Source organism: Bos javanicus, chromosome 23, assembly GCF_032452875.1.
Source record: "Bos javanicus breed banteng chromosome 23, ARS-OSU_banteng_1.0, whole genome shotgun sequence".
Classification (NCBI taxonomy): domain Eukaryota; kingdom Metazoa; phylum Chordata; class Mammalia; order Artiodactyla; family Bovidae; genus Bos; species Bos javanicus.
In genome coordinates, this window is record NC_083890.1 from 10,438,137 (window position 1) to 10,464,775 (window position 26,639).

Sequence of the window (26,639 nt, forward strand, 5' to 3'; positions counted from 1 at the left end):
CGATTCTCAAGCAACACCACAATTCAAAAGCATCAGTTCTATGGTGCTCAGCCTTCTTTATGGTCCAACTCTCACATCTGTATATGACTACTGGAAAAACCATAGCTTTGACTAGATGGACCTTTGTCAGCAAAGTATAGTCTCTGCTTTTTAACATGCTGTCTAGGTTTGTCTAGCTTTCCTTCTAAGGAGCAAACATCTTTTAATTTCACGGCTACACTCACCCTCCGCAGTGATTTTGAAGCCCAAGAAAATAAAATCTGTCACTGCTTCTACGTTTCCCCCTTCTATTTGCCATGAAGTGATGGAACTGGATGCCATGATCTTAGTTTTTTGAATGTCAAACACAACGCTGGATGCTTTACCGTCATTATAAGTGAAGTGAAAGAACAGAATTCAGTAATGATCCTCTCTACACTCTAAGATAAAATTATAATGAACAAACTATAGCTTCAATTTTTTAAAGTTGTTGCCCTTAATGAGGCAGTTTTGCTATATAAGTATCCAGCTACCACTGCAAGCTACTAGAATAAGATATTTTCTCTTATTCCTTCCATTGCAACTCTAATCCTAACCAGCAGCCCTAAAACTAGTTCTTAGACTCTTAAGTAACAAAAAAGTGCACTCAAAATTTAAGAAATTGTACTATTATTAACTTAATTGGTTTCTGACAATTTTAAAATAATACTTTGCATAATCAGTATAACTTTTATTAACTTTTAAAAGTGTAGAGCATGGGAACCCACTACAGTATTCTTGCCTGCAGAATCCCATGGTCAGAGGAGCCTGGCGGGCTACAGCCCATGGCGTCACAGAGTCGGACATGACTTAAGCGACTCAGCACACAGCATGCACTCAGTAGAAGGCACGACAGAAAGGACTGGCTATTTCTGTCCTTTTATATGCTTTATAGGTCATGGAGTATACATAGATTTTTTTGAGTGTTGAAGTATTTTACTCATAACACAATTTTCCAATAATTTGCTTTAGGGTGAATAAAAATTTGTTGAAAATTCAGCTTTGTTTGCCATCATTAAACTCAAGATTTGGGAAAAACGTGGAGCTTTTCACCCTCCTTTCGGTCAGAATGCATATCCAGTATAGGGATTTCCAAGCAAAACGTGTTTAAAGAACTCCATTATTCTTATAAACTTCTCCTTCCAGATATTATGTAAAGATCCGGGCTTCACAATTTTCTCAAAGTGTTGGCTATCCTGGGTTCGATCCCCGGGTTGGGAAGGTCCCCTGGGGAAGGGACCGGCTGCCCACTCCAGTATTCAGGTCCGGAGAATCCCAGGGACAGTATAGTCCGAGGGGTCACAAAGAGTCGGACACGACCGCGCGACTTTCACAGTCACTCACGCATTGGCTGTCCCGGGGCTGCGCGCGCTTATTTCGCCATTCAGATGTAACTACTAACTTTTCCGTTTCAGACTTTCAATAATTGAAACAGGGCATCCGCAGCTCAGAAATTGACCTCTCGCGGCTGTGCAAGATGGGGAGCGCCCTCCCCGGCGCCGTGGGGCAGCGCCCTCCGTGGCGCCGTGGGGCGTGTCGGGAAGGAAAGGGGACACTCCGTGGCCTGCGGCCCAGAGGGCGGGCCTGAGCCCGGCCTTCCCGGCGTGCCCCGCGCGGCGAGGGGGACTCTTAACGTGAAGCGCCGGGTGACTCAGCCGCGTGGCCGCGCGGGCTGGGGCAGGGAGGTTCGGGGCGCGCGCCGCTGCGGCACGGCCGGTCCCCGCGGCGGCTGCTGGCGGCGCCGTGAGCGCGCGCGCCTCCCAGGCGGATTCGGGCCCCGGGCTCCGGAGCGCGGCGGGAGCGTCAGGTAAGTGGTCCGACGCGAAGAGCCGGCAGGGTGAGTGCGGCGGCGGGCCTGGCCCCGGGAAATGCCTTTGTGTCGGGGGGTAAGGGGACCCGCTCCTCAGGACGACGCTCGGGCGGCAGCCCTCCGGGTCGTACCCCCATCGAAAGGCCGCGGCGGTGCTATCATCTCGAGGAAAAACGTTGGCAAACGGGTTCCAGGCGCCGGTTTTCGTGCTGAGGGTAAAACCTGGTAATCCGGGGAAGAAGAGGGGATCGCTTTGCGTGGACATAGGTCTACACATTCGGGGGACAGCTGAAGTATAACTTGACTTTCCTGCAGGCCTTTGGTGTTTTTATCCTAAAGGAGGAGAAATAGTGAGAGCTCGGGAGTGTTTATAGATAAAACACTTGCCTGCGTGTTTTTGTTTTTGTTTTCTGGCAATTCATTGAATTCACTAAAAATTAGGTAGTTGGGTCGGACTTCTCGCTCTTTGCACCCCTTCTTCAAAATCTTCCTTCTCTGCCACCCACAAATTACCAGCTTTCATCGGTGTTGAAGAGCTGGGGGAGACTGAACTGGTAATTTTCTTTTAAATAAAACCTTACTTTTTATAGCGTTGAGTGTCTTCAGTTCTGCACTATTCAAAAAATCTCTTCTCTTTTGGAGTTTGTGATTCTTTCTGAAAATTCCAAGATTGATCCGATTTATTTTTAAAGGAGAAACCAGTGAATAAACTAGCGAGATAACAGGCGGCAAGGAACTGTTAAACCCGGTTATGAAAATGCATTTTTCAGGCCCTTTATTTGTCCCCCTCTTAGCTGTTAAACAACTAGGAGCAGCTGTTACCTGAGAAATTAAGAGTTTTTAATGGTCCCCAAACAGTGCTGTTATCATAGCTGAATTTGATTAATCCAGTCAAAAGAACTTCATCCTCAACTTATTCTCACCCTCCCTGCACATCTGGGACAGTTCTTAAACATGAATTTGCGCCTTGAAAATGTAAATACCCCCCCCCAAAATGTAAATACCCGTCTCCCAATTTTTTGTATATATTAAAATTGTTTATATAATTTTAAAGATTACTTTCCACTTGCAGTTATTACAAAATATTGGCTATATTCCCTGTGTTGTACAATAACATCCTTGAACCTGTCTTATACCTGGTAGTTCTCACTTCCCACTCCCCACCCCTTTGTTACCCCGCTGCCACCCTGTGATCACTAGTTTTTCCTCTATATCTGTGAATTGGCTTCTTTTTTGTTACATATTGGTTGTATTTTTTTTTACATTCCACGTATCAGTGATACCATACAGCATTTATCTTTCTCTGTCAGACTTTTCACTTAGCATACTGCCGTCCGAGTCCATCCATGTTGTTGCAGATGGGCAAATTTTGTTTTTCATTTTTAGTTGAGTATTAGTCCATGGCATATATTTATTACCTCTTTATCCATACATCTGTTGATTGACATTTAGGTTCCTTCCGTATCTTAGCAATTGTAAATAATGCTGCTATGAACATTAGGGTACGTGTATCTTTTCCAATTAGTGCTTTTGTTTTTTTTCAGATGTATCACCAGGAGTGGAATTGCTGGGTCACATAGATCTCGTTTTAGTTTTTGAAAAACTTCCGTACTGTTTTCCATAGTGAGTGCACAAATTTACATTCTGACCAATAGTGTAAGATGATTCTCTTTTCTCCACATCCTTGCCAACATTTGTGTTCTTTTTGATGCCAGCCTTTCTGAGAAGTGTGCGGTGATAACTCATGTGGTTTTTATTTGTACTACTCTCAGAAATTTGATTCTGGAAATCAGTGATGGGTCCTGAGTCTGCATGTTAAGCAAGCACCCCCTTTCTGGGTCTGTTATTGGTGATCCAGGGACCACACTTAGAGAAACAGCAAAATAGACTGGCCTGAGAATTTTTAGAACTGGCCAACTTCCTTATCCTTTTGTTGATTTTTATTCTCCTTTGTCCCCTAGCCAATCATAAGCCAAGAAGGTCTGAGTCTTTAGAAGGAAACTAAAGAGTGCTTTCTTGGACTCTGCCATCAGGGTGAGTGAGTGAAAGTCACTCAGTCGTCTGACTCTTTGAGACCCCATGGACTATACAGTCCATGAAATTCTCCAGGCCAGAATACTGGAGTGGGAAGCTGTTCCTTCTCCAGGGGATCTTTCCAACCCAGGGATCACACCCAGTTCTCCCGAATTTCAGGCAGTTTTTTTTTTTTTTACCATTTGAGCTACCAGGATATTGGGGTAGGAAATACATATTCTAATGCCTTAGAGATTACTGTGTACTAAGTTGCTTCAGTCATGTCCAACTCTTTGTGACCCGACGGGCTGTAACCCGCCAGGCTCCTCTTGTTCATGGGATTCTCCAGGCAAGAATACTGGAATGGGTTGCTTTGCCCTCCAGGGTATCTTCCCAACCCAGGGATCGAACCTGCCTCTCTGACGTGTCTTGCATTGGCAGGTAGGTTCTTTACCACTAGCCCCACATTGGAAGCCTGCCTTGGAGATAGTCTGTGCCTGTTAATCTGTCCTTTTATCTTTCAGGGGCCTGCTTCCAGTATCATCAGCTCATTAGAAATGCCATTAGGCTAAATCTCCCCCCTCCCAACTAATTTCAGTCTTCTTCCCTTTAGAACCAGGACAGCTAATGCTGTGTAATTCTCATCTGGCCTTGAACTCAGATTTCCTGTTATGTAGCAGTACCAGTAGCATTTACAAGGGCTTTCAGTTTATCTGAACATTAATTCAGTCATCAGATACCCCAGTAATGCCTATTTTGTAGTAGGCCATTTTAGCAACAACATTACAAAGATGTCACAGGGTTGCATTGCTCCCTTGAGGCAAATATGAAGGCTGGATAACCTCTGCTGCCGAAAGCTTTTTCTGTTTCTTAGTCCTTCAAATATTGATAGATGTGTAGGGATGAGCTTAGAGTTAGGCTATGTGTTTTCTGACTTTTTTTTTTTGTCTTTGGTTTCTTCTTAGTGTCTCACTTTTGTTCCTAACCTATTTCTGTTGATTCACAAAATACTGTTGTCTTTCCTTCTATAACCTGGGCTTCTTGATTATGGTGTCTTCCTCAGGGATGGGGGAGGCTGTTGGGCTGCCATCTATGGGTCGCACAGAGTCGGACACGACTGAAGCGACTTAGCAGCAGCAGCAGCTGCCCCTGAATCTGTACATGCCTACTCCTCCTTGGCTAACTGGAGTAAAAAGTGTAGGGAAATTGTTGGAATGCTGAATGATTTCTAGTTGGAAGACCCAGAGTCATGGAACTGTGAGGCTTAGAGATATAAGGGAACCTATTACAAATTTATACGGTGCAGTCCTCTTGCTTTTTTTCCCCCCGCCTCTTGCCTTTTAAGATGAGGAATCTAAGAGATGAGATGGCAGAGTGAGGACCCCTGGCTCCTAGCCCAGTGTTCTTCCCACTAAATCATCTCAAGAAAAATGCTTCAAAAATGGAAACGGTTTAGAGAAATTCAGTTATAAGTAGATGAAGAAAACTGAGACTTTCACATGAATACAAAAGCAATATTTGGAAAAATGGAGATGGAAGGAGAGTGTGTTCTAACCACATAAACCAGGAAGAGTAGGAATACTAAAATAAGGAATTCTGAACCTTGAAATAATGAGCAAATAGTTCTCTTGTAATCCCAAGAAATGTTATGAAGTTGGTATTTTTTTTAATTCAGTAAAGGTTAAGTACATTGAATTTTTATTAAATGTTGGATGTTTGAGCAAAGTCCAGAATTTTTTGAACTTGCCATGTAACTATACTGTTGTCCTTACCCAAATTATTAGGTATCTCTGTTGGAGACAGAAAGTAAGACTGATCTAACTGCTAATCTGATTCCATATACCTCTTATGAGAAATGAGATTATTGGAATAGTATATGCATTTCTGGAATAGTAGGAAAGAAAGAAGTACAGATGAAAGAAGAGAACCCCATGCTATTTTTCTTAGAGTCCCCACAGTAGATGTTTTTGGATTGTTCTTGTATATTCAGGAAGGTAGAATTAGAAATAGTAAGGATTTGGAACTTTCCTGGCGGTCCAGTGGTTAAGACTCTTCACTTCCCCAGCAGGGAGTGAGGGTTTCATCCTTGGTGGGGAAACTTAAGGTTCAGCTTGCACCAGGGTGTGGCCGAAAAAAGAAATAATAAGGACTTATTAATTAGTAGACATTATTATGTACCAGACTGATTAGTAGACATTGTTTTGTACCAGACTCTTCACTCAATGTGTCTACATTTCTCATTTAATTTCCTCCATTTTATAGCCAACGAATCTAAGACATAAAGAGCTTAAGTTTGCCCAAAGTCATACACCTGTCAGTGGCTGAGCCAGCGTTCAAGCTTAGACCGACTCCATCAATTAATACTTATGCTCAGTAGTGCCCTCCTTATTCTTCACTGGGCAGTGGTTAAGAATGTGGGCTTTGGAGCCAGTTTTTCCTGGGTTTAAATCCTAGCTCTTTCATTTACTAGCTTGGACATTCATCAGTTTCTTTCTCTGAAATAGAGGTTGTAATAGTAGCTACATCAGAGGGTTATTGGGATTGAGTTAATTCATGTAAAATGCTTTGATCTACACCTGACTATTGTGAGTTCTCAGGAGATGCTGATTGTTAATTGGTTTTTTAAAAATAATTTACGATACTGTTGATATTTTCTTTAGATTTAGATTGTCCTTTCAAGTGTTGAAATGTTAAGGCTTTTATAGTGTAGATATAAATTAAACTTTCTTTCTTACTGTAACATGGGGGAGGCAGGGCTTACTAAAATTTTGGAAAGCACTGGGGTGTAGTACAAAGATCTGTGACATGGTTTGGTTAAGGTTACTAGAGAAAGTTCACCTTTCTTAGAATAAAACAACTAATGATCTATACTTCTATAGGAGGGCCACAGTATATACCTTAAAACCATGTAAGATTCCTTCAGTGTATTGGCCTTAAAACTCTTTTGGTGGGAAAGGATAAAATTTTAATTTTTGCAGTTATATCTATGTATTTGTTTGCTGGGACTGCCATAACAAAGTACCACAAACTGTGTGGTTTAAACAGCAGAGTTTCCGGAGGCTGGAAGCCCAAGTTCAAGGTGTTGCTGGGGTTGGTTTCTTCTTAGGACTTGCTCCTTTGCCTGTGGGTGGCTGCTTTCTCCGTGTCTTCACATGGTCGGTCTTCCCTCTGTGCCTCTCTTGTCCTCATCTCTGCTTAAAAGGACACCAGTTGTATTGGATTAGGGCCCACTAATGACTTCATTTAATCTTGAAAAGTGAGTGTTAAGTCACTCAGTCATGTCCACTCTTTTAAAGAGCCACCACCTCTTTAAAGGCCACATTCTGAGGATTTAGGGTAACAGACTTCAACATATGAATTTTGAAGGAAACACAATTTAATTTAGCTCATAGCAGTCTGTTTAGGGAATTAAATGCCAGGTAATCTGTCCCTGGTGGCTCAGTCAGTAAAGAATCTGCCTGCAGTGCAGGAGACCTGGGTTTGATCCCTGGGTGGGGGAGATCCCCTGGAGAAGCGAATGGCAACGCACTCCAGTATTCTTGCCTGGAGAATTCCGTGGAGAATTCCAGAGGAAGCTGGTGGGCTGCAGTCTATGGGGTCACAAAGAGTTGGATACGGCTGAGCAACTAACACAGTCTGAACGTTCTCCACCTTGGGACTTGAGGATCATGCTTTATCCTGTGCCTGCCCACATGTCCTGCCTTCCACCTGTTCCTTAGAGCTTGCTGTTGAGTCCCCTAAGAAGTGCATCATGCCTCCACCTTAAGTCCTTGTGTTGGATTTAAAGCTATCAAGATTATTCTGTCATCCTATTGAGTAATCTGCTTGAGAAACTATTTCATGTATTTAACCTAAATTCCTAATTTGTCTGGTATTCCTAATATTTCTTCTTGAATCTAGATGGAAAAAATGTCAAGATCTCTTAAGTAGTGATATGTCATTTTCCTCTTAAACTTTAAAAAATTTAAAGTATTCTAAGATTTTTTAAAAACTTCCATCATTTTCTCAAAGAGTTCCCTGTTTTTAGAGGTACATTTTCCTTTTATTTTTCTCATTTTAAAAGTAGTTAACACATTCATTTTAGAGACTTTGGCATAGTCGATAAAACAGTTTTTTAGAAATCACATATGATAAGCCTGTAGTTAAGGTAGAATATTAATATTTTTAATCTTTTTCTATGACTAGATTGTTTCAACTTGCCTTTTTAAAATCTAGTGTATCAGTACTATTTCATGCTATTTTAGTTATTATAAAACATTTTTAGTCTTTTCATGTGATGAATTATATTAATTTTTAGAATGTTAAGCCAACCTTTGTATTATCCTTTTTTATGTATCTGGGTTTGTTTTTTTTTTTAATAATTGGTATAGGATTTTTGTGCTTATGAGAAAAAGTCATCCATAATGCTTTTTGGTAATGTCCTAGTGAAGTTTTGAGTCAGTGTTATATGCAGGCCTCAGAAAATGAATTGGGATGTATGCCCTGTTTTCCTGTTCTCTGGAAGAGTTTATATTGATAAGATCGATACAATTTCTTCCTTTAAAGATGTGGAAGAATTTGCTAGTCAAGCCACTTGGTCCTGGAATTTTCTCTAAAGGATGGTTTTAATTGTGGATTATGGTTCTGTGTACTATTTATATACCATCAAAATAATATATATCATCTATTTGTATATAAATACAGGCACATATATATTAAGTTATTTGTTGAAGGGTGTTAGTGTATACCATGTGGAGATTGGACTAGGACAAATTTTTTCTTCCTCAGAGAACCTCAGTTCTGCTCTTAAAGCCTTGGAATTGGTTGGATCAGGCTCAGCACATTATCTAGGATAATCTTCCTTATTTAACCTAAAATGATTAAATACTTTAATCACATCTACCAAAAAACTTTATAGTAACACCTAGATTAGCATTTGATTGAATAACTGGGACTGTAGCTCCTGGGCTGACATCTAAAACTGACCATCACAGCTCCTCCACAGTCTTGGCTCTCTTGCTAGTTGTCTGATGCCTTCAAACAGATGTGGGTTTTTTTTGTTTTTGTTTTCTTTTTTGGTTTCACCCATCCCATTCTGATGGATGCATTATTCTAGGGGATAGGACTTACCAATGCATGGAAGTCATGGTGGGAGCAGGGAGGAAGGCAGACTTCAACTTGGCACAAAGGAAAAAAAAATCCCCCCCCCAAGCATTAGTGGCCAACAATAGGATGAGCTAATAATAAGCAAGAGATTCTTTATTTTGGAATATTTTTAGTTAGACCGGGCTGAACTAATAGTGTTTTTGTAGTCCTAGATGGAAGGTGATTTGGACCCCAGATCTTTTTGAGATTTATGATTGTGGGGGTAAAATTGGGAGCCCATCATCATCAGGTGACCAGCATTTAAAAAAAAACAAAACACCTATCATTTTCTGTCACCATTATTTTATAAAAGAAAAGACATTTAATATAAAAAAAATGAAGTAAAACTTAGTTTAGGTACCAAGAAAGCATTAAACTAACATCTGCCACAATTCTTTAGTTCACATTTTAATATTTTTTAAATCAGGCTGTGTCTTAAAATCATGTATGTAATATGATAGCACTTTCTTGAAACACTGTTCTTAGATTGATGTCTTAGTCAATGTCAGTTGTCTTAGAATTGGGATAATAATTATGTTTGTATGCATGCATTACATTATCTCCATTGCCCTCATTTTTGCCATGTCAGTGAAAACTTTTGACACTGATTAATACTGGTCCTTGAATCATCTTCTGACACAGTGACTGTAGATTGTCTCCAGAATTTTCAACATTTGTTCTATTGCTACAGTACTGCTTCATAGATCTGTCCCCTAAGACCTTCAGATCTTGCCATACAAGAACTCAGCCTTTCTTATCAAATGGCCTACTATATTGAATAATACATTTAAAATTTAAAAAATTGTACACCCTTGTACTGTTTAAGACATTATTGCTAATAGTATAGATCTTGGAAATTTCCTGGAAATTTGCCATTAAGTAATCTTAACTTCAGTGTCTCTTCCTGTTATATACCTTGGATTGTTCCTAGCTTAAAGTTGTCATTAGAATGAGCATAACTAGTTGAATCCATTAAAAGATAGAAGCACCCTGTGTGGAAATTACAGAATTTGATCTACTCTGTTTTTAGGTAATAAAGTTGAGAGTTATAGCAGAATTAAGAAAGGTCTTAAATTGAACTCGGAACTCAAGATTGTAAAATCATCTGCTATCTGGAGTTAATTGATTTAGAGGTTGTTTCAAAGCAACTATTTAAACAGAAAAGGTGCTAGGGGTGTTCATTACTGGCACGGAAAGGTCATATGTCTTGGCTCCAGATCTTTGGCTTGAGATCATATCTCCAAACTTGGGAAACTTAACATAGACTTCATGAAGTAAATCAGAAGTAAATCTCCAATAGGCAGAGATAGCACAGCTTAAGGGTACCATGCATTTGACTTTGAAGCCAGAAGCCTATGTTTGAAGCCTGGCTGTACTATTTATTAGCTGTGCGACTGTGAGAACTTTTCTTAACTTCTTTATTACTCAGTTTCCTCATCTGTAAATGAGGATAATAATAGCAGCTACTTCATAAAGGTTTTTTGTTGTTTTTGTTAGTATTAAGTTAAATAACATTTATAAAGTACTTAGAATAACATGTAGCAAATGATATATGTTAAAATCAACAAAGGTTAGTCCATCTAGACTTAAGATGGACTGTTTGTGGTAACTTGGCATATTGAATCTCAACTGATTAATTAGTGATTCTAATGTAGAATGTGTTCTTGAGTAATTGGGTTTAGATTTGGTCATTTAAGGATGTAAGAAAACTTTGCATCTTGAAAGGGGTTGCAGTATTTAAAAACTTCTTCAGATAAATTAATGAATCTAAGTTTAAGGATTTACTGAAGGTTTTTTGAGTACTTTAAGACTGGCTTGATAGGCAGTTGAAGTACTAAAACGCAAAAAGAGCATGTTAAAAAATTATGCTGCTAAGTCGCTTCAGTCGTGTCCGATTCTGTGCGACCCCATAGACGGCAGCCCAACAGGCTCCCCCATCCCTGGGATTCTCCAGGCAATAACACTGGAGTGGGTTGCCATTTCCTTCTCCAATGCATGAAAGTGGAAAGTGAAAGTGAAGTCGCTCAGTCGTGTGTGACTCGTAGCGACCCCATGGACTGCAGCCCACCAGGCTCCTCCATCCATGGGATTTTCCGGGAAACAGTACTGGAGTGGGGTGCCATTGCCTTCTCCCTAAAAGATTATAAGTATCATTAAAAATGAAATATCAAACTTAGGATACTGGGGATTCAACTATATTTGTCTCTTTTTTGTCTTATTAGTGAGTAAAAAAGTTATTCTCTAAATCCTTTTGTTTAATAGTTCTTTTAATTAGGTGATTTGATAAAGTTGTAAAGGAAATTGTTTAAAGGCCTTTAGACAATTACTAATTGAATGTAAGGTCTTTAAGTCTTAAATTCAGGTAACTGTAATACAGTCTTCTGGCACAAAAGCTGTTTTTGGACCTAAGTTTATTGGCAGAAAGGCTATCAGAGCAGTAAGTTAGGAGCGTCAAGTAAAGGAGACAGGGAAGTGTATCCAAGCAGTTACAATCTCACCACTGCCGTCCTTGTGCTTTTATCTGCCAGCCTGGCCTCTGCCAGCAGCTCATACTCGGAAATGAAGGCCGGCGGGCACGCTGCCTTTCTCCCCTGCATCTCCCAGCTGCTACCCTTCTTTCTGTCACCCCACTGAGATCCTGTCTCGCCTAGACAGTTCCAGTAACCTCTTACTCTCCTTGTCCATCTGTGGTTATATTTATTTTAAAGCAACATGTTGAATATGAAACTTCTCTATATAAAAACTTCACCTACAAGACAAAGTCCTTAACTCTATTTTACTTTATAATTCAAGGCCTCTGTAAACTAGCTGCAACTTATTTTTCAACCTGTGTTCTCCTAGGGCTGTTCTGTACAGCCATCTAAGTCGTGTGTTGTGTAGCTCCTTAAATGGTGGTGTGCGTGGGGTTCCCTGAAGTTGTATGGTATGATGGTTACTCTGTTTTCTGCCACCCTTTTGTATTAATCCTTCACTCTGACCTGGCTGGTCTACCCCTCCACTCCTTTCTTATAATAATAAAGCACGTTTTCACTCTTACTTTTCTACCTGTTATACATCATTAACCCTGTTTTATGCCCTTTCTTTTCTTTAATAGGTAGAACCAAAGTTCTACATCTAAGAACCAAAGTTCTCCACATCTAAGAGTGGAGTATTAAACAGCCATTAAAAGAATGAGAAAGATTTCCAGTCACTCCTGCGGGGTGAATTTTGAGATACGGTGTTAAGAAAAATAGCAAAGTACAGAACTGGATATGGTATTCCATCTTTTGCATGAGTAACAGAAGAATTAAGAATTTATATGTATATACACATATTATCTATAAAGAGAAACATGAAGGATAAACAAATTAATAAAACTAGTTATGTGCAGGGAATAGATAGGAAAATACTGGAGGGGAAGGGAGAGATATCTCTGAGCATTCCTTTTTTGAAACACTAACTTTTGAACCATATAAATGTTTTACATAATCAAAAAATAATGAAAAATAAGCTATAATTGAGTGATTAAAAAACAAAAATGAACCTAAATTACAGGACATACAGAATAAAATAATATAACTAAAAATAAAATAAACATAGCATGCTGACGATACATCCCTAGTGAAATGTAATTCAAGGACAAAAAGAATTAGCCCCCAAAAGACAATTAAACTTAGTGGGTTTAAATGTTAGTAACATTAATGTTATAGTTTTAAAACTGAATTATGAACCAAGATTTTCATTGTGAGAGAAAAGATATAGTACTAATATAAAATAAGTAAAGAAAAACCATAATGTCAAATTTGAGGTGAAAATATCAGTATAAACTCTGTTTGTGTTTTAAAAAATCTCCAGGTTTGCTTCTAAACCATTTCAGTAGACTGTGACACCCCAATAGATAAGACACCTGGTGTTCACATCTTGATTTATAAATGCTTTTGTCCATTAAAAAGAAGAAAGTCTTCTGGAGAATTGGCTGACTGTAAGTCAGGGTCAGAGATGGTGAAAGGTGAGCTTAGAAAACTTATATAGGAAGTAGCCTCAAAAAACCAATAGCTGCTGCTGCTGCTAAGTCGCTTCAGTCGTGTCCAACTCTCTGCGACCCCATAGACAGCAGCCCACCAGGCTCCCCCGTCCCTGGGATTCTCCAGACAAGAACGCTGGAGTGGGTTGCCATTGCCTTCTCCAATGCATGAAAGCGAAAAGTGAGAGTGAAGTTGCTCAGTCTTGTCTGACGCTTAGCGACCCCATGGACTGCAGCCTACCAGGCTCCTCCGTCCATGGGATTTTCCAGGCAAGAGTACTGGAGTGGGGTGCCATCGCCTTCTCCAAAAACCAATAGAATTGTGTTTAAATGACAGATGAAGGCTTGAAGGGAATCCCACTAGCCATACCTGGGACAATTTGAACCAATAACTGGAGAAGTTAAAAAAAAAGATGGTAATGGATCATTTTAATGCATTATATTAAAACAGATCTTTGAGTTCATAATTAAATTTTAAAAGGAAGATACAGGGAGAGTGAAGTAGTAGTTCTACTTCACAGAAGAATGCTAGACAGTAAATGTAGGAAGAATGATAAAATTAGAAAGTCATCATTTTGTAGTCCCAAACGTAAATGTATTAATAATTGGTTTGGGCAAGAATCATCAATAGATGCTGAAACCCCTGGGTGAAAAGTTACTGGGAGATAGGATATCAGATCTCTTTACAACAGAAAGAGCTGTTGCCACCACTTCATCCACATAATCAGACATTCCCTGTAGTGGGGCAGCCTGGCATTACGTGACTCTGATGTGATGGCAGTTTGAAGGGTACAACTGTATGCTTGTTTAAAAAAAATTTAACTTGTATCACATCACATGGAAACAATGAGATGGATGTTAGAACTGACCTACACTTTTTAATTTAAAATAATTTTTATTGAAGTATAATAGATTTATAATATTTTATTAGCACAGCAAAGTGATTCAGTTATATATTTTTTCAGATTATTTTCCACTGTAATTATTATCAGCTACTGAATGTAGTTATGTGTTAGATGGTGAATCCTTGTTGTGTATCTATTTTATATGTAGTAGTTTGTATTTGTTAATCCTGTTCTCCTAATTTGTCACCCCTCCTCTTTCTGCTTCGATAACCAAAGTTTGTTTTCCATGTCTGGCAGTCTGTCTGTTTTGTATATAGATTCATTTGTATTATTTTTCAGATTTCACATGTAAGTGGTATCATAATTGTCTTTCTCTGACTTAGTATGAAATTCTTTAGGTCTATCCTCCATGTTGCTGCAGATGGCAATATTTCATTCTTTTTTATGGCTGAGGAGTATTCCTGTGTGTGTGTGTGTGTGTATGCGCGTGCATACACGCGCACACGCATCTGTATCTATATATCACATTTTCTTAAGCCAGTCATCTGTTGATGGTCCCTTGGGTTGTTTTCACATCTTTGCTGTTGTACATAGTGCTGCTGTGAACACTGGGGTACGTGTATGTTTTTGAACTAGTGTTTTTGTCTTTTCTGGATATGTGCTCAGGAGTGGGATTGCTAGATCATATGATGCCTCTATTTTTAGTTTAAGGAAACTCCATACTGTTTTTTGTAGTTGGCTGCGCTAATTTATATTCCCACCAACAGTGTAGGAGGGTTCCTTCTCTGACCTAGACTTTTTTTAAAAAGTCAATTTCATGTAAAACAGCTGTCCCCCAAATTGCGGTGGTAGGGACAGAGGATGCAGAATATGAAAGATTCAGAACAGCCAAATGTAAGGGATGAGCCTTGATTGACTTATGGATCCCAAAAAAGATGATGCAAGAAAATACTAGGCCAGTTGAGTAAATTTGCTTATTGGTTATATGTTAGATTATGCAGATGTTCCTTTTCTTAGACATGAGAGCAGTGCTGCTGCGTGTTTTTAAGAGAATGCTCTCATGCTTAGAATGTGCTTGCTGAAGCAACTTGGGTGAAGTGTTGTAATGTTAACTTTTAAGTGATTCAGAAAAACTTGTGTGGTGGGGGAGCAGGTGATCATTGGTAAATCTGAAGGATATATAAGATTTTACTGGTTATAATAACTTTTTCAATTTTCTGTAGATTTGAAAAGTTTCAAAAAAATAATGTTGAGGAGAAAATCTTTGCTTCCGAGCCCAGCTCAGATCTTATCTCATATGAAGACTTCCTTTCCCAACCACACTGTCTAGAGGTGATTTTCGCTCCAACTTCGGTGTTTATTTTATAATCCCCGAACCTGAGTGCCACATAAGAGCTGCCTAAGAAGCTGACTGTTTAATTTTTAATCACAAATTCCAGACTCATTGTAAGAATAGGCCCGAGAATCTGGAACCGCTGGTTTGAACCACCTGTTCTGTTTTATTACCTAAAGTTGCTTGTCTTTTTCATATAGCCCCACCTCCTCAGTGGGAGCTTGGGGCCAACCCTTGAGAGCATTGCTCAGTCCTTTGTGTTGCTCCGTGCTGGCACACAGTGTGCCTTCCACACAGTAGGGGTTTGGTAAATAAGTGCTGGCTATAATATATATGTTGGGACTAATTTGTTGATAGTCTGAAGAGACTACCAGAAACTTCTCCATGGTTTTGAGAGATTAAAAAAAAAAGAAACCTAGCTGATAAAAGCACTTTGTCAGTACAAAAGGTCCATTAGAAAGATGTGTAGTTTTTAGTTCTAAAACTACAGGTTTGGTTTATAGAAATAACATGTTTGTTACCAGCAAATGTTTGGAATTAAGAGTTAACAGTGGTATCATAGTTGAGTTTTATTGCCTCTGCAAATGGATATATAAGGACTCTAGTACTTGATCTCTATGAAAACACAGATACCCAGAGATACAGTTTTCTCCCTTCTACACTTATTGATGTGATTGACACGTGGCACTGTGTATGTCTAAGATGTACAACATAATTTGACTTACTTACATAATGATATGACAGTAGGTTTAGGGAACATAAATCTCATATAGAAACATGACAAATAGAAAAAAAGATTCCTTTTTCCCTTGTGATAAGAACTCTTAGGATTTACTCCCTTAGCAACCTTCATAGGTGAGGTAAAGAAAGCAGTGTTAATTATCTGTATCATGTTGTACATCTCCAGCACTTATTTATCTTATAACTTGAAATGTGTACCTTTTTTTTTTAATGCTAAGATGATTTTTTTTAATCGGATAATTGAGAGGTTTTGGTATTGAAATTGAGATAATGAATGAAAGTTGAGGTTAGGTGTTAATGCAGGAAAGAAGAAACAATTAGAGATTTAAAAAATAAGGTCTTTGAAGATTTTTATAGGCTTGAAGCTGGTTTTGAGTATATAAAAAGTAATAATAGCTAACTTTTTTTTTTTTTTTTTAGTGTTTACACATGCCATAGATTGCTTTGTCAATTCCCTTAATTTGAGACTTAATGAGGAAATGGTATGGGAAATGGGAGAACATTTCATAGCATTAGTTCTTTGAAAAGAAAAAAAAAAAAGAGTTAGGGGAAGGGAATTGATCTTTACCAGGGATTAATTATATAGTTGCTTAGACCCACAGGAAGAGTATATAAAAAAGGCAGGTGTATGAACCTTGACCAGTATTCAAGAAAAGCAAAATCTTGCACAGAAAAGTATTCTAGTATAGCTGCAATGGTAACCTAACTTGTAAATAATGTATTTATGTGTATTAAAATAGCTGAAATAAACATTTTTACTTTGAATTAAAAACTTGACTAAACACTCTTATAAATAGTAAAAATGCTCTAGTATTAATACATCTAATTATCCACACATTTAAAAAATATTTCATTGGAATGAATTATGGCAGTAATATTTTTGGGTAAAGCAAATTTTTACTTCCATATAGTAAGAGAGCAAACAAAGCTACATTCTGAGTAATAAACTGGTATGCGTGCAGCTGCCATCTCCATTAAATTTAATGCTTTATGAAACTTAATAATTCTAAACTAGCAATCACTGCAGAAAAAAAGTGAGTGGTTAAGATATAATTTTAAAGATTAAAAGAAAAAATTTCCCTGTTGACAACTTAAAAACCATTCTAGAAGTTCTAGATAAATGACAGAAAAATGATGTCAAGATTGTTCAATTGGACAATTGTATTGACAAGATTAATCAGTGGAACAGAGTTTAAAAACCAGACCAAGCATAAATTATGTTAGTGTTTGATTAAAGTGCCATCTCAAATCAGTGTGGGGAAAAAACGGACTCTTGAGAATATATTAAGGCAGTTAGTTGGTTAGCCATTTGGATTTTGTTAGATCTGTGCTAACTGGGCTTCCCTGCTGGCTCAGCCTGCCAGTGGTGGGAGACAACAGTTCGATCCCTGGGTCGAGGAGATCCCCTGGAGAAGGAAATGGCAACCCACTCCAGTATTCTTGCTTGGGAAATCCCATGGACAGAGGAGCCTGGTGGGCTACAGTCCATGGGGTCACAAAGAGTTGGACAGGACTTAGCAACTAAACAATAACAAATTCCTGAGGGAAAAGTGGAAAGACACAAAAGGTCAGGTTCAAAGGGCAAGTTAGGCAACTGAGGCAAAAAATAATTCAGAGAATTCTAAAAGTAGTAGTTGTTTAACCTCTGTCCTGTCCAACTCTTGCGACTCCATGGGCTATAGACTGCCAGGCTCCTCCTCTGTCCATGGGATTTCCCAGGCAAGAATACTAGAATGGGTTGCTATTTTCTTCCCTTGGGGATCTTCCCAACCTGGGGATCAAGCCCACATCTCCTGTGTTGCAGGTGAATTCTTTCTCCTGAGCCCCTGGGGAAGCCCTAAAGGCAGTACCATGTGTCATTTTGCTAAAATCAGAAAGAAATGTAGCTGAAATCAGTAGAACCATACAATAGAACATAGAAATATAGAATACATTGAATATAGAAAGTATATTCAAAAGTGGAGGATGACGCGCTTCAAGAGCCCAATAAATGGTAACTAAGCAGTTGTATAAGGGAGATTCATATAACAGATGTGTCTCTTGCTTTTGTATAGCACTTCATGCTTTTTTTCCCATACATCTTAATTGAGAAAGGACTATCTAGCTTTGTAGTGGCTGATATCATCCTATTTTTATGGATGAAAACACTGATGCTTAAAGAACGTTTTCTTGGTGGTGAGGCTTAATTTTATCAATAGTAACAACGCCAAAGCCAGAAACTGCTTTGCCTCAGTCTAGTGGGTGGTCTTCGGAGAAGGCAATGGCCCCCACTCCAGTACTTTTGCCTGGAAAATCCCATGGACGGAGGAGCCTGCTAGGCTGCAGTCCATGGGGTCGCGAAGAGTCGGACACGACTGAGCGACTTCACTTTCACGTTCATGCATTGGAGAAGGAAATGGCAACCCACTCCAGTATTCTTGCCTGGAGAATCCCAGGGACAGCAGAGCCTGGTGGGCTGCCGTCTCTGGGGTTGCACGGAGTCAGACACGACTGAAGCGACTTAGCAGCAGCAGTGGGTGGTCTTGTCATTTATGCTTCTAGGGAGATGAGAGCAAGCCATGGAAACATCCAGTGATTCTCGTCAAGCCCGACAAACTTGACGTGAATATCACTGCTATTACCCAATGTTTACCCAGCATGGGATTTTTTTTCCCTGCCTACTGAAATCTTTTAAGGCTCTTAAAGGTGAAATTTTCCAAGTGTTGATGAAAATGAATGACTTTTTGCTTTGTGACAACCTAGAGGGGTGGGATGGGGTGGGAGGTGGGAGGGAAGAAAGTTCAAGAGGGAGGGGGATATATGTGTACCTCTGGCTGATTTATGTTGATGTATGGCAGAAGCCAGCACAATATTGTAAAGCAATTATCTTCCAATTAAAAATTTTAAAAAGAGTGAATGACTTTTCAATGACCACACTATGAGCTGTCATATTTCACACTATCTCACTAGCAAAGATGAGGAAGGTTGATAGGCTGTTAGCCAGAGTTCTGGAGAATGGATGTTCTGTGCTGCCAGAAGGAGTATAAATTGGTATGTTTATAAAGGACAGTCTGGCAGTATACATCAAAACTTATTTACGTTTTTCTATAGTGATTGTATCTTTAGGTGTTTATTCCAAGGATATAATGGAATATGTGCCCAAAGATACATGTGCATGTATTTTACCACAGCTTTGATTTTTGAAGTATTTATATCTTTCTATATTGACTTTTTTTATTGAGCATAGATTGCTTTTATAAGCAGTAAAACACTGATGCTATTTTATATATGGAAAAATACAATTATTCTATCACAGGATTCTTGGATTATGACTATAACTCCTCATATCATTAGCAGTCTGAAAGCATTATGCTTTTGAGATCTGTCCATGTGAAGTTTGGCCCCATAGGCATTCCAAGTACATTTTCTTCCTTTTCTTTTTTTTTTAATTAAGTCTTTATTGAATTTGTTACAATATTGCTTATGTTGTTTATGTCCTGGTTTCTTGGCCATAGGGCATATGGGATCTTAGCTCCCAGACCAGGGATCGAACCTGCACCCTCTGCATTGGAAGGTGAAGTGTTAACCACTGGACCAGCAGGGGAAGTCCCCCAACTACATTTTCAAAATCTGAATAGTTCAGTTGCAAGATCTGAACTCAGTTACACAAATCATGTTTCCATAATCTTGTTTTCTTCATAAATGATTAGAGGGAATTGTAAGTAAAAAGAAGAAAATACATAGACTCATTATGGATTAATACTTGAGAGGGACTATGTTCTAGGGAGAAACCAGCATGTCATTTTTTTTAGGTGCAAAGACTATATGGAGCAAATTCCACTATCAAAGATTATACACAAATTTTCCAAGGTGGGGAGATTATAAGAAAGGTTTTGCCGTTCCGGGTCAGCTAGAGCAACTCTTTAACAAAATAGGGGCCTTCACAGGAGGCCTATGAAATAGATAAATAATACAGAATAGATAAATAATAGATAATAGATATATGTATTTGTGTAGCTCTTCAGAGTGTTTAAAACATGGTTTCACATTCTGTGTGGAAGTGATGCTTGAGCTGGCTTGCTGGATGTTTGTTTTGTTTCACAGCTCTACAGTCAGAGTTCCATTATTTATGTGTCTGTAATTCCTAGTTCTTTTCTGAAGCAGTCTCTTCAGTTACTGTTAGGTGTACCAGGGGTGTGCATGATCCTTTGGTTCTTGTCGTTGTATACTGCTATGACTTAGGTCTGTGTTGGCCACAGACAGTTTTGTAGCAATGGAGAACTATATTCAAGTGCTTTGCTTATTTCTTTCTTTCTTTCCTTTTTTTCTTAGATCTGTTCTGAGGACCAAGATGCATTTGGGGGATGGTTACAGAAATGAGCCATGGTAGGCAATAAAAATATACATTCAAAGTTGAATGAAACATCCATCCTGGAAGGGGAGCAGACCCTTACCATAATGTTGAAACTCATTGCTTTGTTATTTGTTGAAGAATTCAGTGTCTGTCAGTTTGCTTCTTAGGTTTCATAGATCAAGAGGGTTTTCTTCTATCATTCTAGGATTATAGAAGAATTACTTTATAGGGGACTTTGAGAAATGATGGTGGTTTCTTAAAGTGTATGCCACTAAGCATTAATCCTGAGATGGTTTCTTGGGGAAAAAAAATGTTTTGAGGCCAAATTCTTTTGGAGAAACTGCAAATTGGGTCCTGTCTTGGAATTTCATGGTACACTTTGATCCTATTTATTGAAACATTGTAATAGAAACAACTTCATTCATAGATAGGAAAGCAGAATCATAGAATATTACACAGCAGTTAAAAATGAGTGAACTAGATAGATGTGTCTTCTAACATGGGTGGTTTTAGAATGTTAATTTCAAAAAAAGCATATTACAGAGTGAGAATGTATAGTTTGTATGTTTTTTTACAAATGATATGCTTTTATAGTATACCTGTATAACGCTTGAATTCTTTTGCTGCTGCTGCTAAGTCACTTCAGTCGTGTCCGACTCTGTGTGACCCCATAGATGGCAGCCCACCAGGCTCCACCGTCCCTGGGATTCTCCAGGCAAGAACACTGGAGTGGGTTGCCATTTCCTTCTCCAGTGCATGAAAGTGAAAAGTGAAAGTGAAGTCGCTTAGTCGTGTCTGACTCTTTGCGATCCCATGGACTGCAGCCTACCAGGCTCCTGAGAGGGAGAATTTTCATGTTTTATTTATAATAAAAATTAACTAAATACAAATAAAATGCTTGTCAAATGCTCAGCAGGTTACTTTCTTTTTCTTCATTGGAGATACCTGCTCCTGCTAATTTTCAAGCATGTCTTTCTGTTTATTAATTCATTGTTGTAAGTTAAACTGAATTTTGAGCCCTGGTATTATTCATAGACTAGGAAGAAAATGTTTTCATTATAGTCTATTATAATGAAACTTTTTCACACATTGTAAGGAATAAATGAAGTAACTTATATAATGGTCTCGTCTGTGCGGATTCTCAAGAAATCTGTTTATTCAAAGTTGTTTTGTTCCAAGAGATATTTTGGAGAGCAACAAAAAGAAGTTTGAACTTGGTTCTGGAGCAGCTAGTGAAGAGTTAAGCAGCGCAAGTACACAGAGTGGAACGTGGTTCAAACCCAGTTAAGCTGACAGAAGCAGACCGCCTTTTGGTCCTTCCCGTGTTAGTAATGCTTTGTCCAGTTTCATGGATCTTCTTTATCTTATTCTCTAGACTTGATTTTCATTTTGACATCTTCTGAGTCAAACTTGAAGGCAGTGGTGATTCTATTTGACTTTACCAGTTGCTAGGGATCAATTTTAAGGGGCCACATGTTTTGTGTAAATACATAAATACGTTTTTCTTTAAGAAAGGGTAATCTGGAAAAAGCTGTAGCCATATGTCAGGTTTTCCAACAGAATGTTCACTTTATCTCCTCAGTGTGCCTTACGTTGTAAGAGCTATTATCTGAGAATTTAAGATTTCATCAACTGTGAAAGTGTCTCTTTAAAATTATTTGCTTTCAGGCATCTGTACTGGCTCCTTTCTTAAAAAGGGCTCATTATTATATTGATATTTCGTGCAAGTTAAAACAGGACTAAATGATCAATCGTTATGCTCAAAAATGTACTAATATAGATTATGAAGTTATTCAAAATCGAATGCACAGTTTAAAGTGTTTATTGGCACCTCTACGTGCTTGCATGTCAGGAAATTCAGAGTTATTATTAAAACATGTTCCTGATCTTAGTGATGAAACTTCTTCCTAAAGCATAACTTCCTCCTGTATTGTTTTCATGCAACCCTTAGGCATAAACATTGCTAGTAATATGCCTCTTCTATCAGAACACCTAGTGGAACCTAGTAGAGTATAACTGTGAACGTGCTAAGTAGGATGACTTTCAGGGATGTTTGCAGCAGCTGGGCAGCCCCAGAGGGTGGAAAGGCTGCGGGGCAGGGTGGTCACCCAGAAGAGAGGTGCGAGGCGGCCATCCTGCCCAAGCAGCGGCTGCGCAGCACACGGCATCCCTCGGGAGGTGGTGTTCACCACGGCTGTGCGCTGCTGGAGAGAGTTAGGCTTATAACCAGTGACATCTTGCTGTAATTTTGAGATAGGGGTCAAGCGAAAGGTACAGAAAGTGAAAGAGAGAACTTATAAAGGAGAACTTGAGCATCATACGTAAATTTATTATTTAAAAAAATTATTTTTAGTGCCCATGACTTCCGGTTTCAACTGTCACACTCGCACTGTAGTTGTGATTCTCATTTCCTAGTGCTCAACTGTTGCGGGAATGTATCTCTCAAGTTTTTGAGACATATGGGCTGGTTTTCTTTAATTGACAATTTGAACTCTCTGTCCCTTATGTGAATTTGTGGTATAAACACCACCAAGTTATTTTACCACCAGTTAATATGCAGAATTGAATGTGAATATGGGCGAAGTCAGTGGATTTGATGTCTGTTTATAAATAAAGTTTGAAATTATTCCCTAGTAACGAGTTTATCAGTGTTCTTTGTGATTTGGTAAATACAACTCAAGTCAGCCCAATTCCTCTCAGTATAAAATCACAGAAATGTTTACGATGTCATTTCTTTTCAAAACAAGAATAAGAACTCTCTGAGAGTTCTCTAGTTAGTTCTAAATCGTGCATATTGCTGTCTTCCAGGATTTCCCTGTGATCAAGCAGACAGTTCAGGACACACAGTCCAAGGATGAGTGTTCGCCGCGGCACTGAGAGCGACAGGCTACTGCAGCAGGAGGCCAGCTGCCTGATGGATGAAGCTTCGGCTGCAGCTCAAGAAAAAGAAGCAAACAGTCCAGCTTCTTCTGGTCTTCAAAATCTTACTTATCCTCTAGGTCCCAGGAATGATGGTATGATGATTAGCTCTTGCTTTAGTCTGGAGGGCTTTCTGACACCTGAGCACCTATTATCCCAGAAGGCATAAATGTTCTTACTCTAAATAATATATCCAGTTAATTGGCTTAGCTTACATATCACAATTATATAAAGCTATTACCAAAAAATCTCCACTTTAAAAAAAATTTTATTTTTTTGGCTGTGCCATGTGGCACATGGAATCTTAGTTTCCTAACCAGGGATGGAACCTGTGACCCCTGGATTGGAAGCACGGAGTCGTAACCCCTGGACAGCTAGAGAAGTCCTTTTTTAAATTAGAGTATTAGATCAGATCAGTCGCTCAGTTGTGTCCGACTCTTGGCGACCCCATGAATCGCAGCACGCCAGGCCTCCCTGTCCATCACCAACTCCCGGAGTTCACTCAGACTCATGTCCATCGAGTCAGTGATGCCATCCAGACATCTCATCCTCTGTCGTCCCCTTCTCCTCCTGCCCCCAATCCCTCCCAGCATCAGAGTCTTTTCCAATGAGTCAACTCTTCACATCAGGTGGCCAAAGTACTGGAGTTTCAGCTTTAGCATCACTCCTTCCAAAGAAATCCCAGGGCTGATCTCCTTCAGAATGGACTGGTTGGATCTCCTTGCAGTCCAAGGGACTCTCAAGAGTCTTCTCTAACACCACAGTTCAAAAGCATCAATTCTTCGGCGCTCAGCCTTCTTCACAGTCCAATTCTCACAGTATAGTTGCTTTAAAATCTCCATTTACTTAATCAGTTTAGTACATCTAACTTGGTGATAATAGTATAAGAAAAATAGTCTTGGGTTTGGAGATTCACATTCTAGCTGTAACCATGAATGAGCGCTTTACTCTTTCTGAGCCCTGCTTGCTTAATCTAGACAGCAAGGATGTTAATATTCTCCTTACCTCACAAGGCTGGAAGATACTGAGTTAATGGATGTCAAGGCTCTTGATAAATTCTTAGGTTCTTTTTAACTTTTAATAAAAACAGTAGCAACAAAAATAATAGCAGTTACCATTTATTGAGCACTCATTGTGCTAAAAGTTTATTTTTTTTAAATCAAGGGTGGCAGACTGATCAACTCTGAACCACTACCTGTTTTTATAAATAAAAACTTGAAACACAGCCATCATGCCCATTCATTTACATACTGTCTATGGCTACTTTCCTGCACTGTGGCAGAGACTGTGACCCACAAAGCCAAACATAATTACTTTTTAGCTCTTCACAGAAAGTTTGCTGATCCCTGCTTAGATTAATCTTTTTACAGATGGGGAAGCTGAGGCTTCAAAGGTTATTAGTAACTTGCTCAGGTTCACACTGCTAAGAGGTGGGGGACTGGGATTTAAACCTGTGTCTTTCTGGCCAGCCTTTGCTGACAGAAAAGCAGAGTGTACCTGCCACCCTAGAGTGCCCATTACAGAGAATTTATGCAGCGAATCTAGCAGAATTTATCCTGCTCACCCATTTAAGTAGGATGGAACCTGAGGCATCCTTCAGGAATCAGCCCAATTTAATTGCCTCTTTGCTGGGGGAAAATTCAAGTATTCTGCAGAACTGAGGTAATAAATTAGGTACCTAGTTTCATTTTTAAAAACAGCACTTACAGTGTTGAAAGCCTGGCTTGGTGATTAAAGTTTTTCTTGCTACAAGCTTGCCCAAGGATTTGTAGAAACTTAGCTCTTGGTATCCAAACAGAGAGCCACATTGAAAATTTACCAGAGGCTATAGGATGTGAACCCTAAACAGGTTTTTGGTCTAAATTTTGGTTTCCTTTCTTCTAGAAGCAAATGTAGAGAAGGAAATGGCAACCCACTCCAGTATTCTTACCTAGAGAATCCCGTGGACAGCGGAGCCTGGTGTCCATAGGGTCGCACAGAGTCAGACACGACTGAAGCGACTTAGCGTGCATGCATGCATTGGAGAAGGAAATGGCAACCCACTCCAGTGTTCTTGCCTGGAGAATCCCAGGGATGGTGGAGCCTAGTGGGCTGCCGTCTATGGGGTCGCACAGAGTCGGACATGACTGAAGTGACTTAGCAGCAGCAGCAGCAGCAGCAGAAGCAAATGGGGAAAAATCAAGTATACTCTAGCTAACAGTTTATTTGATTATCTTAAGTGCCTGAAATAAAACTAATTTCTCAGAGGGTCATGGGCAGTAATCCCGTTCATGAATTATTGTAAACGAATTTAAAAGACGTGAAGAGTGGGAGAGACATGAAGGGTGGGAGTGAGACATTAAATTGTACCTATTTCATTTCTTTCTAAAAAAGTGTGAAGAAAATTTAGGAAAATGTTAACCAAATCCAGGTGATGTATACATACTGTATTAACTCTAGGCTTTGATATATTTGAAATTTTTCATTAAAAAAAACACATTCTTTTGCATTAACATAAAATATACTAGGAGAGGTCCCTAATTAAAAGAATCTTCTGGGACTTCCCAAGCCATCCACACCCCCACTGCAGGGGATGCGGGTTTGATACCTGGTCAGGAAACTAAGATCCCAGTGCTGCATGGTGTGGCAAAAAAAATTTTAAAAACAATCTTCTGGTAATCCTTTTGAAAATATTTTTTCCGTATCATCTTCTGTATACAGCCAGATTTCAGATATCTGGTTTTCAGCCTATTTACATGAGGTGGTATTATACATTTTTAAGTGCTGTTTTAACTGTTATTTCAGTTGATAGTCAAACCAATCCTGTGAGGTAGGTGGAGTGAACGTTATTTTCACTTTACAGATAATGAATCAGGTTTAGAAAAGTCAGATTCTTTAAGGAAATGGCTCTTTGGTGATACTAAAACAAAAATTTTGATTCTATGAATGAATTCTAATCCAAGACCATTTGCATTGGAACTTTTCCGTTGAGAGCAAGACCTGTCTGTTCAGAAAATGGTGTTGGTAATGTTAGGATTCCCCTGTGCGTAATGAAAATGCATTTTTCAATGAATTTCTAGGAAAAGTGGGGCAATTAAGAGACTATCACTATCCTTTTTGGAAAATAAAATTTAGAAATGTTTTTTAAGAATGTGGAAAACAAATAGTGTTGACTAATGAAGTTATCAAGTTTCTTAAATAAAATGCAGGAAATATGGTCAGTATTTAGAGATAGAAGTGAAAATGAAAATAAAGTGCCTGTGAAACAAGACTAGGGGAGGTTTGAAAATATGGCAGAGAGTTGCTTGTTTTCCATAGAAATTCTTCTCCAGTGTTCAATCATTTTATTTTTTGGCCATGCCCCATGGCTTGCGAGACTTCCTTCCCTGAACGGGGATCAAACTTGGGCCCCCAGCAGTGGAAGCAGTGAGTCCTAACCACTGGACCTCCAGGAAATTCCCTGATAGTTATATTTTTAGAGTGCGGGCATTACTGCCTTCATTGCCCTCTCCCAGCACACA

The 26,639-nt window shown here is 39.1% G+C and overlaps 1 protein-coding gene across 6 annotated transcripts in view; it reads left to right on the plus strand.

The window, feature by feature from the left end:
• Positions 1-1,737: 1,737 nt before the first annotated feature.
• The window catches only part of KCTD20 (potassium channel tetramerization domain containing 20), a 36,103-nt gene continuing 11,201 nt past the window's right edge, over positions 1,738-26,639 (plus strand). Inside the window, exons 1-3 of one of the 6 annotated variants that reach the window (XM_061398019.1) lie at positions 1,743-1,825; positions 20,199-20,252; positions 23,029-23,234. In XM_061398019.1, the coding sequence (XP_061254003.1) occupies positions 23,075-23,234 (160 nt within the window). In that variant the 5' untranslated portion in view covers positions 1,743-1,825; positions 20,199-20,252; positions 23,029-23,074. The other 5 variants (XM_061398023.1, XM_061398021.1, XM_061398022.1 and 2 more) reach the window with 5 other exon arrangements.